General features: G+C 33.7%; 3 protein-coding genes across 14 annotated transcripts in view; all 3 read right to left on the reverse strand.

Annotated features, from left to right (window-relative positions):
* Fstl5 (follistatin-like 5) overlaps positions 1-902 on the reverse strand; it is a 38,247-nt gene extending 37,345 nt beyond the window's left edge. The window contains exons 1-2 of one of the 5 annotated variants that reach the window (XM_071702399.1): positions 886-902; positions 141-380 (exon numbers count right to left, since the gene is read on the reverse strand). The gene's annotated coding sequence lies outside the window, so the exon portion shown is untranslated. The other 4 variants (XM_071702396.1, XM_071702398.1, XM_071702397.1 and 1 more) reach the window with 4 other exon arrangements.
* A 1,953-nt stretch (positions 903-2,855) lies between these two features.
* LOC139770473 (kynurenine/alpha-aminoadipate aminotransferase, mitochondrial) lies at positions 2,856-8,216 on the reverse strand. Of its 3 annotated transcripts, none has more exons than XM_071702441.1 (9): positions 8,057-8,216; positions 7,409-7,634; positions 6,157-6,322; positions 5,745-5,931; positions 5,128-5,244; positions 4,349-4,672; positions 3,861-3,987; positions 3,462-3,670; positions 2,856-3,059 (listed from the first exon to the last, which is right to left on the reverse strand). In XM_071702441.1, exons 2-9 carry the CDS (start codon positions 7,473-7,475, stop codon positions 3,006-3,008), a joined length of 1,251 nt encoding a protein of 416 aa, XP_071558542.1. In that variant the 5' UTR covers positions 7,476-7,634; positions 8,057-8,216; the 3' UTR covers positions 2,856-3,005. The 3 variants fall into 3 exon arrangements, with proteins under 3 accessions (XP_071558542.1, XP_071558544.1, XP_071558543.1); XM_071702443.1 differs by having other exon boundaries at positions 7,409-7,585; positions 8,057-8,211; XM_071702442.1 differs by having other exon boundaries at positions 7,409-7,776; positions 8,057-8,210.
* A 445-nt stretch (positions 8,217-8,661) lies between these two features.
* The window catches only part of LOC139770474 (uncharacterized), a 72,850-nt gene continuing 64,073 nt past the window's right edge, over positions 8,662-17,438 (reverse strand). For all 6 annotated transcript variants that reach the window (XM_071702449.1, XM_071702446.1, XM_071702447.1 and 3 more), the window contains one exon: positions 8,662-17,168. In XM_071702449.1, coding sequence (XP_071558550.1) covers positions 17,024-17,168 — 145 coding nt within the window. In that variant the 3' untranslated portion in view covers positions 8,662-17,023. The remainder of the gene's footprint in view (positions 17,169-17,438) is intronic.

Genomic DNA, 17,438 nt, shown 5'->3' on the forward strand with positions numbered 1-17,438 from the left:
AAGATCGCTCAAATCGTTTAGGACACTAAACGTATTTAATATTTCGTTAGAGCTGAAATTAAAAGAATTAAAAACAATGGGATATGTGAGCGCTTGGACGCGAAGAGTCCAAGCGACTCGACTCACCCCGTGTTACTGACCTGACCAGTTTTAGTTCCGTCAGGATAATACCCTCGCCGCCACCACAGTAAACACACCACCCGCCACTTTCGTCCCACGACACTGTGCTGGATTGCGTGCACGCAGCCTGGATTTTAGGGCCCACGCCGGTGGCGGTGATGCCGAAGCGCACCCCGAAGGGGTGCAAAAATACTCTGTCCTGGGCTGGAGTCGAGCGAGACCGTGACTTGGTACGTGACGCGGGAATGTGATTAAAAAAGCTGTGGCACACATACATAAATCAACGTAAGATTATCGAGGAATTGTATTTCGAACTTCACTGTGGCGTACGAGGGACGGAGCGGACGCGACGATAAATGAATATACCATACGGGCGGGGGGGGGGGAAGGGGGAGAGGGGGTGAGACACGCGTATGTGTGTGAATGAATGGAAATCACTGGCGGATCGTGGAAGAGCAGAGCAGCAGAGAGCAGGGTAGGCGATTGAACAAACAAACGAGCTACCGAATACACAGGCCGGACGGACCGTATCGTAAACAGGGGGGGCAAATAGCCACGCGTTTTCCCCTCAGGTGCGTGAGTGAACGCTGGCGTGCATGCGTATGGTACACCGTGTGTATGTGTGTGTGTATGTATGCGTAGGTATGTATAATATGCGTGCGGTTCGTGCCTGCGTGTGTCTATATGCACGTGTGCGGGTACGAAGGTGCAAGAGATCCTCTAACCGCGACGATGGTTTAGGGTGTACTGAACGCCGAACGTTACCCGGAGAGGGTTGGAAAACGGCGTAGTGTCTAATCCAACATTACCTAACTGTATAGCAACGGCGCCATGGAAACGGCACGTTTGCGCCTGCGTCGCCGTCGACATAGATCGACTTAAACTTTTTTGGCAATTCCGCCAGTTACTTCGAGAACTCGCAATAAAAGCCGCTATTAATTCTCTATAAGTGTCGCGTCCGAGGGGGGGGGGGGGGGAGAGAGGGGGATAACTTCGCAATTTGTCGCTCTCGGGGGAGCGTGATAGTAGTGGTCGGTGAGCGTTGACCCGTGAGGAATCGCGCGCGCGGCGCGGGGGTGAAATGAGTATTGAGGCAGCTGTAATGTCGCCGCTGCGAGATCTTTAATTAATTCTCGTCGTTATCTGTTTAATTGGACATAATAGATCTTTTATTGCCGCAGCGGCGCGCATCCTTTTCTCTGATAGATGAGGAAGACGCGACGGAAGCAAGAGTGTTAAACCGTGTCCCTTTTGTATCCTTGTCTCTTGTCTCTTTTCCGATAGTACGCTATTTGCCTATCATTGTTATAGGAAGACTCAGTACTCACATGTCTACTAAATATAAAATTTTTGACAGTAATCTCGACTAAAGCGACATCTCTCATCGATATTGCACCCTCGAGCGTCGACGAGAAAATTAGACTTTAGACTAACTTATTCAGTTTTATGGACTATAAAATGTTACAATTTTCGCTTATAATATTTGATACAAAACAATTTGAAATTTAAATATATCTTTTCCATTGATAATAATCTATAAACTTTAAATGAAAAATGTATGAATAACAATAGAGACAGACTGATGAGAGAGATCATGTTTTATAATCAATTATATTAGCAATGTAGTAATATCAAATTATATATACATATAAACGTTGCAATTATAATGGCAATGTTTAAATTATGGATCGCTGATAAACTGACAATGCGCTGCTGCTATTTTATCCTTTGAGCCAGTCCGCATTATGAACCACCGACGAGATAGTATTGATTTTCAAGATTTAATATGATTTTCTTCATCATTTAGAATAATATATGGACCGATACGTTAAATTTTCAAATTATTATTCACAGGAGTGTGATTAATAATTTTGATTTTGATCTAAAAGGATGTAAATGTATAAATAAATAAAGATAAAGTAAGATTGTGAAAAGAGAAAAGTACTTTTGTGCAAAAAAGTTAATTATTCTAAAGTGAAAGATATAAAAAAAAGAATGTATTTTTAAACGTTACTTGGACAGCAGTTCCATGGATCGATATTACGTTCTCGGGGTTAGAGACCTCCAGCTCGGGGTAAAGTCGAGAAGAACGCTGATATTACCGACTATATTTTTGCTTATTTGATATAAATTTGTGGATTTTTAATTCATAATTAATTTTACAATTTACAATTTGGTTGTTTTATAAAAACGATGTTTTTATGAAACATATTTACGGCATGGTGTTTTTCTATGTAAAAATTTTTGTAGTTTTCCATGTCGATTTAACTTTTTGTTTTTTTAGAGTGTAACAAATTTCTTAAACTATGCAGATCATTGTTGATTTTCAATAATATCTGTTTAATATATCATCAGAGAATATGATAATTAAATAAATAAATATATTTAAAATTATATATTTGAATACTAAATGAAGCTCGGAAAAATTTGTTAGTAATTTACCGATGACAGTTTCATATCTGTTTCCGACGTAGATGGCATACGAAGTATTATAAGTAAACATATTAAAAATTTTTCTTATCGATTTTTAACAAGATAGTGAATATGCAAAACGTAAAAAAATAGATATTAACGAGATATTTAATGTGATTATTTTCACTGTTTTTTATTTTTGCCAAATATTGGGATTAGATATTTTAAAATTACTGGATACTCTCTTTCGCACAAAGCAATTTTCTTTTTAAAGCAGTTTGTTTCTCCTAAATTAAGATATTTTGAAACAGAAGTAGGACAAATTGCGATAAATTTAATATTTTATTATCTCTTTTGTTATGAAACATACTATATGTATAATAAAATTATATAATAAAATAAACATTCAACGAATATGTATTTTAAAGAATACGTATAATACACATGAAAGCAATTGTTATGTTTTAATATTGTTACTTTTTTTTTGCTGCTTCTTCACGTATTATTTTGGCTACTACAGACAGTCCCTGAAAAAATAATAAAAAATATCAATATTTTAAATTTAAACACACATCCAACTAATATTTTTTTGTGTTATTAAAATAAGAAGAAAGGAAACGTCAGTTGTAAAAATATTTAAATTTTTAATTTTGCCTATTAATATTTCTTCTTTTGCAGTTTGCAAGAATTATACATATAAAAATATATAATTGTTTTATATAGATCTTCTGAGTAAAATTATTAAATTTATGCGGCATTTTTTAAAGATATGTACGTAATAATACTTTATTCGGTTCGGCCTTCCAGCCTAAAAACTGGGGACTTGGTTAGTGGATGCGTGTGTGAGTGGGTGCGGAGAGAGAGCGTTACGTAAGATATGTACGTTATATTGTATTTGATAACTAATTAAAATTAATTTTCAAATTTACTTTGTCTATTTCTTCCAATGAAGAATAACTGTAGCTAAGCCTCAAATGACAATCATGTTTTGAAGTATCATAATTGAAGGTATTTCCAGGAAGAACAAAAACACCTTGCGGCACGCATTTGTTCAACACTAAATCCAATGTGTTATCCACAACCGTTACTTTAATCCAAAGAAACATCCCACCTTGAGGCACGTACCATTCTGCCAAACCTAACAAATATAACGATTTTATTATGTAAGAATTTCAAAGCTACTTTTAAAATTCAGGTTAACAGAGATTAAAATAGGCAGAGCATTCGAAAATTATTTATTACAGACTGATCGATTTAATATTGATTCTTCTTAATAAAAATATCGAGGTGCTTTGAGTAAATCCAAACTTTTGGAACTTTTAACATACCTTTTAAATGTTTTTCAACCATGGTCAGCATCATGTCACGTCGCTCCTGATAAAATTTTTGAATATCTTTGAAATGTTGTTCAAATTGTTGCGGGGTCCAATTCTCGAAGAGTTTGTAAATCAGCATCTGAAGAAAAGATTATTGTTAATGATTTATAACATATATTTAACAAAATAATTTTATTCGTAAATTTATATCCGAAACGCTAGTAATAATATTTACTTATACATATATATGATAATTATTATCATTATTAAGAACACGTTAAAAAGTCAAATTGTTGATATGCAATGGAAGATAATCATAATAACAAAATCTGCTACTTCTGTAGCAGATAAGATACTTAAGTCTAATAAAGTATTTATTTAATTACATTTACCCTACAATCTGTTATATCTGTAATATACATGTATATGTAAAAGAAATTATCATGATAGTACTATTATAGTCGATAAAGCAAGTTAAAAGACATTGAACCGAGCTTTACCTGAGATACATTTGATGGATGAATGATCGAGTTTTCCATGTGAATTTGCAATTTAGCTGAGATATCTGGGTGTGCTGTGACAACACCGACGCGAATTCCAGCACTCATAATTTTGCTGAATGAGTCCAATCTGATAACGCGACCATCGGTATCGAGGGAGAAAAACGACGTGGGCTGTTTACCGAGAAAGTGAATGAAATAGTAAGGATCGTCCTCGACGATTAGGAAGTTGTATTTCTGCGCCAACTCGTACACTTTTCTTCGTCGGGTCTCCGACAAAACGGTGCCTGTAGGATTTGCTCCCGTTGGATTGATATAAAGTAACTGCAAAATATAGCAAAAGCTGTGCATATTTATTTAATAAAAAGAAATGGTTTTAAAGCAGTACGACAATCATTGTATAAAAGGAAATTAATGAAATAAAGGTCGTATATAATAAAAAATAAATTTAAAATACGAATATGTCAATTATGTAAGTGAACTAATCGCGAGATTATCAATTTAAAATAGGTGATTGATTATTATCGACAGATTCTCATCTTCTAAAATAGTTAGGTTATTAATATGATACGATATTCGAGCTATTTAAAATTTTAATTTTTTTTAAATGCAAGTATTGACATGCTTGTCAAAAGCTCTTGAGTTATAAGTAAAGTAAAAAATTTCTCGCTAATGACAGAGAGACAAGATAGAGAGACAAAAATAAATAATTGCTTCTTTATTATTTCTTGCAATTTTAAAAAGAACATTTGGCACAATACCGCTATTTTCTGACTCACTTTTGGCATCGGTTTACCATCCTTAAATCTTTGTTCGCATTCTTTGGTGATTTCCTCGGGAATTAACCCATCAGCATCTTGGTGAATCTCTATAACATCCGGTGCCAATGGTACTAACTATATGAATAAAAGAAAGAAAAGAAAGATAACCTTCTGAAAATTATTATCTAAAAATAATTTATTCGGGTCTTCTACATGTTAAAAAAACAATATGTTAGTAGAATAAATTAAAGATTTAATTTTTTATATCAAATCTATAAGCAATGTAAAATTATCCTGTTCTTTTAAATACAGTGAATTATTCACATTAATTAATTTATTGTTTAATATATAAAAATATTAACACAAGATTATTGAGAATTTCATACTTTACGAGATATTTTATATAAGATATATTAACTTTTTATTCAATTTAGATAATATTGTAATATTGTAATATTGTAATATTGTAATATAAGATATATTAACTTTTTAGTCAATTTAGATAATATTGTAATTGTAATATGATATAAATTTTTAAGTTTTAAGTAACTTTTCTTGCGCTTTCTACTAGAGATTTGTATTTCGCACCTCTGTCGTTTATTATTCTTTCATAATATAATTTTAAAATAACAAACCGCTCCAAGTATGCCTATATATAATGGCGCTTGAATCATAACTGGGTCATTTTCATCGATCATCATTTCAAAGATCTTACTGCAACCGTCCAAAGAACCGTTCGTGAACACGACTTCCCAATCGCTTCGTTTTGGTGTATGCCATATTTTCTGGAACTCCTGCCATTTTTCTATTAACGGTGCATAACTTTGGCAAGAAAAATGATAAGCGTACAATTCAAGTATGTTAAAACGTAAAATATATTATTAATTAATTAATTAATTAATGAAAATGCTTGTATTACATTGATAAGTAATATAAGATTTAAGTATACTATAGAAGCATGAAAAAATATTATAAAAATATAAAAAAATTAAAAATAAAGTTGAATAAGATATAAAATTAGTTCAGAATGTTAATGTTGATATTTACCCCTGTGAAGATCCATATTGTAATGCTGTAGATACTTCATGTTTGCTAAGATTTACTGGGATATTATATTTATATGTCATAGAAATAGAATTGACGGGATACGTTGCGGCATTTGGCATACCGGCAGCCAGAGTTATACTGTTTGGCTGCGACAAGTAGAGCTCGGCTAATTAAAATTTTGAAACAATAAATAGTTACAAAAGAACTAAAATGACAAGTAGACTAATAAGAAAATATCTATGCATGCATTCTGCATAGAAAATTTCGATTTTTATTAAGCAATTAAGTAAGTTTTTATTGGAAAGTACAATATATGTATTTGTTGCGCTAATAATTAATAAACGAGAAAGACTCTATTTTTATATTCGACAACGTTTGGCTAATGTCGTGACAATTCGACCATTGGTTTTGGTCAGATTAATCGTCAAGACTTTTTCGACCATGGGTTTTGGTCGTTTAAATCAAGATTAAATCAATTTAGATTAAATTAAATAAAAGACTTTTATTGAAACGTGCTATATACACATATAAATCAAAGTTATATATGTATTATGATATGTGTATTATATTTGATTTTCTAATCAATATACGATAATCTCTATTTTTCAAATCGGTCATCAATAAGAAATGATCAGAATTCAAATGGCAGGTTGTTTTCGAACTAAATTGAACTGAATTTAATCTTATTTTTTTGTTAGCTTTGATATCGAGTGAAATCGGCAATTGACAAGTTAAAATTTAGGAAAAAATCATCTAATAAACAGATAAGATATTCCTATCAAAAAGAAAAATTCCTATCAAAACGATAAATTACTATCTTTACTCCAACAGTAATACATACTTTTTGTTCTTATGTATATTGTTCACAACCATGGCAACACATGATGTAAATTAATATCTTTATTGAATATTTCAAAATTCGCAGATATAATAAATATATTGTAATATATAATATTTTTAAAAGCTTTAAATATGCAGTTATAACGTGTATCACAAAATTTTTGTGTAAAATGTTTTCCTACATTCTCACGATTTAGCTTAATGAACATTTTTAGTTAGCTGCGAGAGATTACTTCAATAAATACGTAAAAAAATAATTATAAAAGAAAAAACCTGTTTCTTATTTTCAGTTGTTTTATTCAAAGCTAAAAAATAAATTGCCATAATATAAGAATATTTTTAGATGTTTGTTTGCGACACTGAATGACGAAATGCATAATGAATAAAAATTATGAGCGCAATGACTACTTACTCAACTGTCTAATTAAGTTCGGTCGTCGTCTGTTGGTCGCTTTAGAGAAGAACTTGGTGTAATCCATAATGATCTTTATCGTGCGAGATAACTGTGACAATCCCTCTTTTTTTCTTGATGAGATCTGCTCTTGTAGATGCTATGTCACGCGTGATTGCACGTATTATCTGTATAACACTGGCGGATTTTAACACTTTGTGGCACAGTATCAGTGATTTGAAGACTCCTACGATATCGAGATTTTAAAGCAGTATTGTTAGTGGTGCCACTTTTTTCACGTAAGCGCGGTGAAAATGGTCCGGTAAAATCGTTATACATAAGAAGAATATTGTAAATATCTTGTGTTTATATTTGTCTCTAAAGGTTATCTGTAAAGCCCTATCTACATAAGACGCAGAACACGAGTCGCAAGACACACGCACAGTCTACATGTCAATCTAACCTCTTTGTGTATAGAGGTTAGATTGACATGTAGACTGTGCGTGTGTCTTGCGACTCGCGTTCTGCGTCTTATGTAGATAGGGCTTAAATAAATAAGATGTGCCATAAGTTATGAAAGGTTTTGGTACATCATTTTTAGCTCTTGTCTCTGGTTATATATATTTGCATTAAAAATTTTCATTTAACTATAATTTTAATCTTATTTACCTTTAACTTCGCTAATCTGGTGCCCGTTAGAATCTTTTGCGCTATATGACACGTATATTGTTTACACAGCTGTACGCGATTGAAATGTGTGAAGAAAAGCGAATATCACACAGCAACTTGCAACACTGTTTTAAAGACACATCTGCCGCGCCTAATGAGAGTTTCACGATAAAAATTAAAAGAGTTATCATATCAGTCTTAGATAAGAGTTGTTTACAGCAAAGTCTCCCAACATCGTATGTTAAATGTTATCATCTAATGGACTTGTTTCAAAAATTGCACTATTTTAAAATCATGATGATGATAACGATAAAAATAGAAATCAAATAGGAATTGTACGTGTGAATGAATATACGTGAAATATATACAAAATCTTTTCTATGCAGTTAGATAAACCATTAAATGTAATATGGTTTGATGTGAATACTTTATGAAATATAGAAGCAACAATAAAATAATCACAAAAATAATAATAAATAATAACTATAAAAATATTTATTGTTCAGTATCGGAACACGAAAAGGTTTTAATGAAACTTATATATTAACATATCGTACACCTTTATATGATAGGATGCTATTAAAGAGAAAGTAGAAATTTTGAAATATAGTCATAACATTTATTCCAATTTATTAACATCTTGTACGTGTATGTGTATGTATGTATACTTGTGTGGGTAACCACGTGTATCTGTAAGCGTGTATGTCACTGTTTCCATCGCCTTTGTTGTTTGTTATTTTTTTTCCTTTAACGCTTCGGATAACATTTTGAGTAACTTATTGTATTATGTTGCCCGATAAACGCTCCATTCGATATCGATCGATCGATCATACGCGCGCAGCGCACGATCGGCAGTCGGTTGGATTTTCGATCGATCTCGAGTAAAAAAAGAGCCATCGACGTCGAACAGAACGTTCGGCTTTCGGGTTTCGTTCCGGCGACCGACAGAACGGGGCTTGTATGTTGTTTGTCGGACATAAATTCACCAAATTGTTGACTCCATCCGTTTCCCTAATTGTTTTTTTGTCGGCTCGATCGAGTGACGTTAATGGCCGTAAAGAACAATTGATGAACGAAAAATAGAGTGAGAGAAGTCAAGGCCCACATCGCTAACAAACTTTTACCTAGTTTTATACAAAGATATATGAAGAAAAAGCTTAGCAGAGCTAAACGCTAAAGTATCGCGAGAGATAAAAATAACAGTGTTAATGAAACTAAAAATTCTCGACTAGATTCAAATGTTAAATAAGTTTCGATATTGGTTGACTTTACATTAATCATATGACTCCAATTTCTAGTTTTATTTGTAAGTCACTGACAGTTCTCATACATTGCGTATATCATATTGTAATTAATAAATAAGATATTTAGCAATAAAAAATATTTTTCTTATAAATTATTATTATGGCAGTTAATACATTACGTGTTAATTGCTACAGCAGCGCCGTTTACTTGTATTAAATTTTTTTGTTTGTAAAAGAATTTAGTTAACCCTGTCACTTTTCCATCGATATTCTATCATATCTTTAAAAATATTTTTTTTGGGAAAATATATTTTGTAAGTATATTACAATTGTATATCTTATTGGAATAATAATTGTTAAATATCTTTAAGTGAAAGTGAAAGAGTTACATTTTTAATTTTTATATATATTTCCCACTTGTTCTTTTGATTATACTTTGATTAATACTTTTATATTTATTGCGACATATATGTATATTAGACGATACGTTCAAGTATTCTTTTTACGAAAAGGCCTTGCAATTATATTAAAATATTAGTACACATATATACAAATAAAATATATGTAATTACACGTTTGCATTTAGTTAGATATAATATTTTTTATATCGAAGTACGTGTGATAACGTATGTATGGAAGAAATTTTATATATGTACAATTTTTCATTCCCAATTGGTGTAATTCTGATACATCATTATTCTTATAAAAAATTAATTTGAATTTAATTTTGTGCAGTAGCAAAAATAGCCATAAATAAGAGATTTTGACATTTGTTATATAATCGATGCACTTGTGCAATGTTTTCGAAAATTATAAATAATCGCAAAATATCGATATAAGATTGCGACCGAAAAATATTTCAACATTTGTTTTCGAATTCGTCACTCGTGCCGAATTGCACCATTGGGTTCACCGTCATCCCATCGTGTCGGTCGACGGAATATCTCTGTACCGTTTTTGAGGCCGTTCTTGCTGTACGCTGGTTTTCGTTATCATTTTTTTTTTGCGTTTTCTCACACTTCCGCCAAGTCCAAGTCTCGTTCTCACAATTAACATGGTTCGCCGTGGAGCTATTTACAAAACGGAACACTTAACAACTGCGCCTGCGTTTAGTTTATTGCGAGCTAATTATCGAGCCGTCAGTTTTTGTTATTTTTTTTCATTCTAACGATAACGCAATTAATGGATGGGCGTCCGTTTATGTAACACGCGCATTCTCTCATCACTAGCCGACACGTTCGCACGGACTCCTCACATCACTGAATTTCAGAGTTGCAGCTTTTGAGGGACTCTTTTTGAGCTCTAAATTAATGATTTAAATAAAATTTCGCTTTGATGGTGCACGTCTTGAAGTCGCATGTTTGCCTTCCGCTAATCTGCCGTAAAACTAACGCCATTTAGGAGCGATGAATATAACACGCAACATATTAATTTTTTCAGTGTAATTTTCTTAGATTTGGTAAATTAAATACGTTTAAATTTTTTTATTTAAATATTCAATGTAATGTACATTATTCATTAATATTTTTTATCAGGTTTAATGAAAGGAATTTCACGTTCAAGAAAAAATATAAGAACTTTTTATATTTTCTATGTACATTCCACAACGCAATATTATACAATGCATACCGTTATTATAAAAAAAGTGATTAAAAATTATTAAAAGGATTATATTTTTATTAATATATTTATATATTTAATGATACGTGCGTTTTATTTTATTACGTTAAATTTTTGATTAGCCTAAATTAGCAAACATGCGCTTCGATTTTGTGCAACTTTCCAGTGATACGATAATAATAGCGAGGGCTCGAACATAATCAGATACGAGTCGCAAAGATGTAAGAATTTCTTTGTCAGTAAATAGCATTTCTCTAGGGGTACGAAATAGAATGAAGAACTAGAGACAGATCTTGTGATAAGCGTTAACATTGTAAAATAACACATATTTAATTAAATTTAAACATAATTATTTGAATAGAACTACAATGTATAAAAAACATAGATGGTATATTCCTTGAAAATAGAAATAGTAGAATATAGAAAAGAATATAATACCTTTTACACAAAAGCTGAAAAAATTGCCAAAGCTTTAATTTGTATTATCTGTATTTATATACAGGATGATTCATCTATGGACAAATTTACTCATGTTAATTGCTTCCCTAGATGCTTTAGAATTTAGATTAAGGAAAAATTGTTTAGTTTTAAGAAATCTGTATCGTGATAACCCTGTATATATCTATGTAATGATTCACCCTGTATATATCGGGAATTATATCAGTCGTATATATTAGAAAACCATGTGGTATACTAGAAATGCAATAAATATTGAGTTTCCTATATTCCTATTATTTGGAAGGGATAGGAGAATTTTTTAACCCAAATACTTTTTATAAATTTCTAAAGGTAAAATATCGATAAAGATAAAATTGACATTGGTTCAATACTCATTAAGCTTATTATTGTGAGAACTACTCATTAAGCTCATTATTGTGAGAATGTATATATACTTAGTAAAAAGAATATTAAATAAAAAAACTGTTTGTAGACATTCATTTTGGCAAGAGTATAATTTGCCTGCGTTCGTTTATTCACATTGGGAGAGCTATTGGGAAAATAAAATCTATAATACTGCACGTTATGTGTATTACATATTTAATTTTCCCAATATCTCCCAATAGGAATAAACAAACGCAGGTTTTGTGGATGTAACAAAAGGGGGAAGAGAAAGATGAAGACTGCATTAATGAAGAAAAGTAACTGTTAACTGTTATCACTGTAATAAAATTGTAGTATCTTTGAAATTAATTATTCAAAACTTAAAGTATAAACAGTGTTTTTAAAGAAATTATTCTATTTGTTAGTTTTAACAATGAGTGTTTTTAATAAATCAATATAACGAAAGAGATGCGATGGGTCTTAAAAACGAATAATTCAAGTCAAGAGAAGTTGTATAATTATCTTTATCAATATATGTTCAATGAATCTAGGCGCGAATTCTAGTAACAGTTCCTTACTCTTAAAAGTATCTAATGTTAAAGAGTAGAAAAATTATAAAAGTACGAAGGTCTATAATCGTTAATATGAGAGAGGTTCCGTGCAGCCGCACCACTACAGTTTCTCATTTTTCTCTAGCTAGCTTTAGAAAATATTCAAAATGTAGTGCAAAATATTAATTCCAAACAAAGCACTATTTTTGGATTAAAATAATTAGTTACAAAATTTATTATAAATAATTTTTGTCCAATATTCCCGATAGCATCATCAACAGATTCTTTTTTCATTTATTTTACATTTATTATTTAAATTTAAAATTTTAAGCAAACAATGTTATTAAAATTTAAATCCGACAAAAATTTAACAACATACATAATGTCTGCATAAATATGTTATAGAAGTAATAAAAATATAATTTTTTTGAAGAACTACATCTTTGCTTTTAATATTTAGTTAAAAAGAAACCAGTATCATATTTTTAATTTTATTAAATTGACAACTAATCTTCTAAACAAGTTTAACCAAGACGATAATTTCCATTCTAATTAAATATAACTTTTTTAAAATTAGTAAGTATATTTTTCGTACATTAATGTGTTTTTCTGTCATTATTTTTCTTTGCTTTCTGGATACTCTTTAATGAAATTATATCTGATATCTTTAGCTAGAGATAAAAGAACTGAATTGAAAAAAGAAAAAACATGTGTAGATTTTACTTTAATTCGTTCAGGTTCCTTGCGGCATCGCGCGGAAACACTCCTAAAAAGGAGTCAGTATAAGGGAAGAGAGTATAGAGAGGAGAATGGTTAATGAGGATAGTGAAGAGAGTGTATATTTTTCTAAACGACGATGGAAGAAGTGCAGCAGAAAGGCACCGAGAAAAGGTTCACGTGGTTGTATGAACGTTAGATGCTAAAATCAATCACGGACTCGTTCGTGTACAGTCTCTAAAAAGTCTCGCACTCGCCCTATATATATATATACATATGTACATTTATGTATGTATGTATATGTATATACGTTTCGTCCGCCTAAAATTGTGCTAAACTACTTGGCACACGCACACGCACGCACAATCGCGCACATTCACGCATCTATTCGCGCGTATATATATCCGCATGGATTATCCTCGGCTCTTTTTGAATTTTATACTTCAACTAGACACTGTTTGATTGTTACATTTGGCAATTCGGCAGCACTCGCGAGTTTTCAAGCTCCTTGTCTTACGCGACTACGGGGCGGCCTGCTGCACGCCACGCGCCGTTGAAAACTTTGTTCCCGGTTAATCACTTTAATAAGAATGCAAACGAGAAATATGTACTTGATCTTCGCTTACGCGACGTTGCGCGGAAATTATCTTCATTATTCCAACGCTGTTGACAACGATAGAACTATAAAATACATAGGAACTATACAATACATTCGTACTAATGAACGTATATGCGGTTCACGTCAAGGGTTCTCGAAGGAATTTTGAATAGACTTTTTTCCTAATTGTTCGCAACGTATTATTTATTGGAAAAAAAATTACGGTGATACGTTTCAACGGAAGGAACTCGGGTGGAACGAATTCGTCGGCGTGTCGGCGTATAGCAAAGCGCACCTCGCGATAGTAATAATTCTGTTTTATTCTCCTACAGCCGCGTTCTAAAACTTCGCCTCCTGTGACGACTACTTTTTCACGACGTTATCGTAATTCTCAAGCGAAATGTCAGCTTTTATATACATATATATAACAATGATTCAATAAGGCATACAATATTCAATTAGGGACTTTCCCTTATTTATCACGAAACTTTTGCGTGTATTCCTTGAAGTTTGGACACCTCCCGCCATCTCTCTCTTTCCCTTTTCCTTTCTGTCTCCGAGAAACTTTCTCTTAATCTCTTAGGTCCACAAAAGTTGACGTTTTTTCGGCTTAGTGGCCGAGGGTATAGCGGATAGCAGTATATAAATTATTAGAGGGAATTACACGGGTCTGTATAGTTTCATGTAGTCGTGATTATATATTCTCTTCGTATTTCTCGTATTTCGCGTCTTGTTTTGCGGCTTGTTAAATTCGTACCTCCGGGGCGAAGTTTAGAACGCAGCCAACGTAATGTAAAGTCTCTTCTTCATGTAGATCGACGACGTTAGAGTCTCGCCTTCCCTCCGCTCTTTGTCGATCAGCGAGGGCGAGTCGCTGTCGTATAAGCTCAACGCAACGTAACGCATCGTAACACGACGTGTATGTACACCTATCTAAAAGTAACGGTCGCAGCACTGCGTGCGTGGCGTCTATTACATTTTATATATTTCTTCTCTTTTTCTTCTTTTTTTTAATCCCGATATATATAATAACTTCTCGGCTCGTCTTATTCGTCTACTATACAAACTCTTGGCTAGAACAATGGTAGGTAGTCCTCGTGCGTTCGTTTTGCTTTTACGTAAATGTGTATTAATTTCTGCTTTATTTTTATTCGTTTATCGTCGTGTGCCTGGAGGGGCTGACCGGCAGTGATGTTAGCCTCCGCGGAAAAGTCTCCAGATGTAGACATAGAGGCATATATGGCTCGTCTGGTTCAACTACTTTTTATCTTTTATCGAAAATAGACACAAGTTGCTCTTGTCAACGATAAATATGTCTCGTCTACTATATGTCTCTCTTTTTATCTTTTTGTTCTTTACACCGACGCGCTCTAACATTTTAATAAATTCGATTTTCTACACCCAGCGAGCTTCTCGTCAGCTAATATCACTGAATTGACGGGGATAAAAAACTGAAATAAATTCACATATTCTTCCTCTTATTTCTTTTGAGTATCTTACGATTTCTTTAGATCAGATACAGGCCTAATTGCGGGGATTTCTGTTTCCGTGGAATATCTAATCGATCGATATTCCAGTCCGGATAGAAATTTACCAACCAACTTTGCGAAACGATCGATATAATAGACCACCTTGTCAAAATACGGCGATCAGGGAATTTTGGCAACTTTGGTTCGCCGTTTTTACGAGACCATATAACGGCAGTCGCCCAGTTTCCGGTTCCCCTCCATCGAGCACGGTGTTTATCTATCGTACGCAAGAGGGTTATAGACACGTACACGTACACCCAAAACCTTACAGAGCTTACAAGATTACACGAATAGAAATACGTTTTGTTTTCCTCGCGTTAGAGAAACGTCGGATCAACGGCGAACCGGCGGTTTTCTCTGTCGGGAAAATTGCGACGGGGAAATCCGGTTCGACGATTATCCGAGCGAAAGTGCTATTTCCCCCGTTTCTCTCTCTCTCTTTTCTTTCTATTTCACTCTTCCATCCGCTCGTCTCGTTGACAATCACATGTTACACTGACGTCATACAATTGAGTATTGCGCGCGTATTATTGTTTTCACGAGAAGCATCACGATCAGTTCAACGAGCTTGATTATCGTCGCGCTTGTATAAAAATAATTCCCTATTTCTCCCGCATTGTCGATCGGCCTTCCTTCGACAGTCTCCTGAGTTGCGAGTTACGCGGTTCACCCTGATCGATCGGAACGAGTTTCTCCGCTCGTTTCTCGGATATTCTCCTTTGTGCGATATAGATCACCATGCGTCCTTCTCCCAAGTTCTCGCGATCTCGAGAGGCATTACAAACGCCAATTGGGACGCCACGAATGTCTTAAGCGAGGAAGTGCATTTGCTTGTTTTCGTTGTTAAATGGATCACGGATGTCGATGTGCGCCTGGTCATGTTACGGAGGATGCTCGTATGAAGAGAATGTCGTCGAAGAGAGTATCGTCGAGAATGTGGCTCAGTGACGGGAAATAATGTCGCCCAATCTTCTTCGACTAAATAAGATTGTAGTGGAGCACGGCTTGCGATGCGAGATAAATTGTACGCACTTTCTCTGGTGCTGGCGTCGGGATGCTGGTTGGTACAGCCACAATGCAGTTATATGAACTTTCAGATAAACGCGACCGCGCGCGCGTGCATTGTTCGCCAACTTATTCTGGAGCATGATGGAGTAGGCAGACGTCTGAAATACGTCGGTAGATGAGATCTCAAGTATAGTTAGACTAAGTCGCCGTCAGCCTCGTCTCGCGGGTTGTAGACGCGTCCTTTAAATGGGCGGGTAATCCGATCCGAGTTTCATGCTTGTCATGGAGTGTACCATACAGTCGACATAAAATGCCTTCGATTTAGACTACCTTAAGATGGGTTTGCTCCGGTTTCGGGACAGAAGTCACCGCTGTAATATCGAAAATCTCCGATATTTCCTCACGTTCGGACGAAAATGCTTTCCGGCGTTCTTCTCCACGTCTCGCTCGTACGTTCTTCTTCCGCTTCTCCTCTTTATTGATTAACTTTTATTCTTTTCTTTGTTCTTACGATTTGTAAAGATTACGGTTTTCAATGATATAATTTTGTTTACTTTCTATTTTGTTATATCAAAATTTAGATTTTTTAAAATATTTTTATAACAATTTTATTATAATGGCAATTGTTGCATTCATGAATTGTAGTCGAATTCACTGACCGATATAACAATTGAATTTTCAAATCCACGTAAAATATATTTTAATGGCGACAGGATCCAAGAGAAAAAAGAGGAAATTATTTAGAGATACAAGACGGTTAAAGACCAGATCAATCAATTTTTCGGGCAAATGATTTCCTCAGATATCGACATTCTGGGTTTAGCTTCGTGTCTCGATAAAAACAAGTCGAAGGACATGCTCACTACGAAAGACGCATCCTAAAAGAGCGTTTCTTGGGACCATATTGGCGGGATTGATGGTAATGGCGTTGGTGGTCTGTGCCTCAGCTCGATCGGCGGTGAACACGGTGGAGATCCCACGCTACTCTGACTGCTACTGGTTGTCGTTGAAGCTGGTTTCGACCTATTGTCAAAGGTTTATTAATTAAAAATAAAGTGTTCTTTAATATATAAAAGGAAGAAAAGAAGTTTAGGACCAGAACCCACTAATGCAAGTGCTTAGATATATAAAAATTTATAATTTATAACAAGTAATAATTAGGTTCTTTGATAATATTTTCTGTGTGATGAAAATATTCTGTTAAAGTTCCTTTTTTTAATATAGTTGTTTTATTGAAAAAAATTCGAAGTTGGAATGTTTGGTATTCTTGTGATTATTAATATTTACACGTGC

Source organism: Temnothorax nylanderi, unplaced genomic scaffold, assembly GCF_030848795.1.
Source record: "Temnothorax nylanderi isolate EJ_2023f unplaced genomic scaffold, tnyl_v1.0 TNYL_tig0030_pilon, whole genome shotgun sequence".
NCBI lineage: Eukaryota > Metazoa > Arthropoda > Insecta > Hymenoptera > Formicidae > Temnothorax > Temnothorax nylanderi.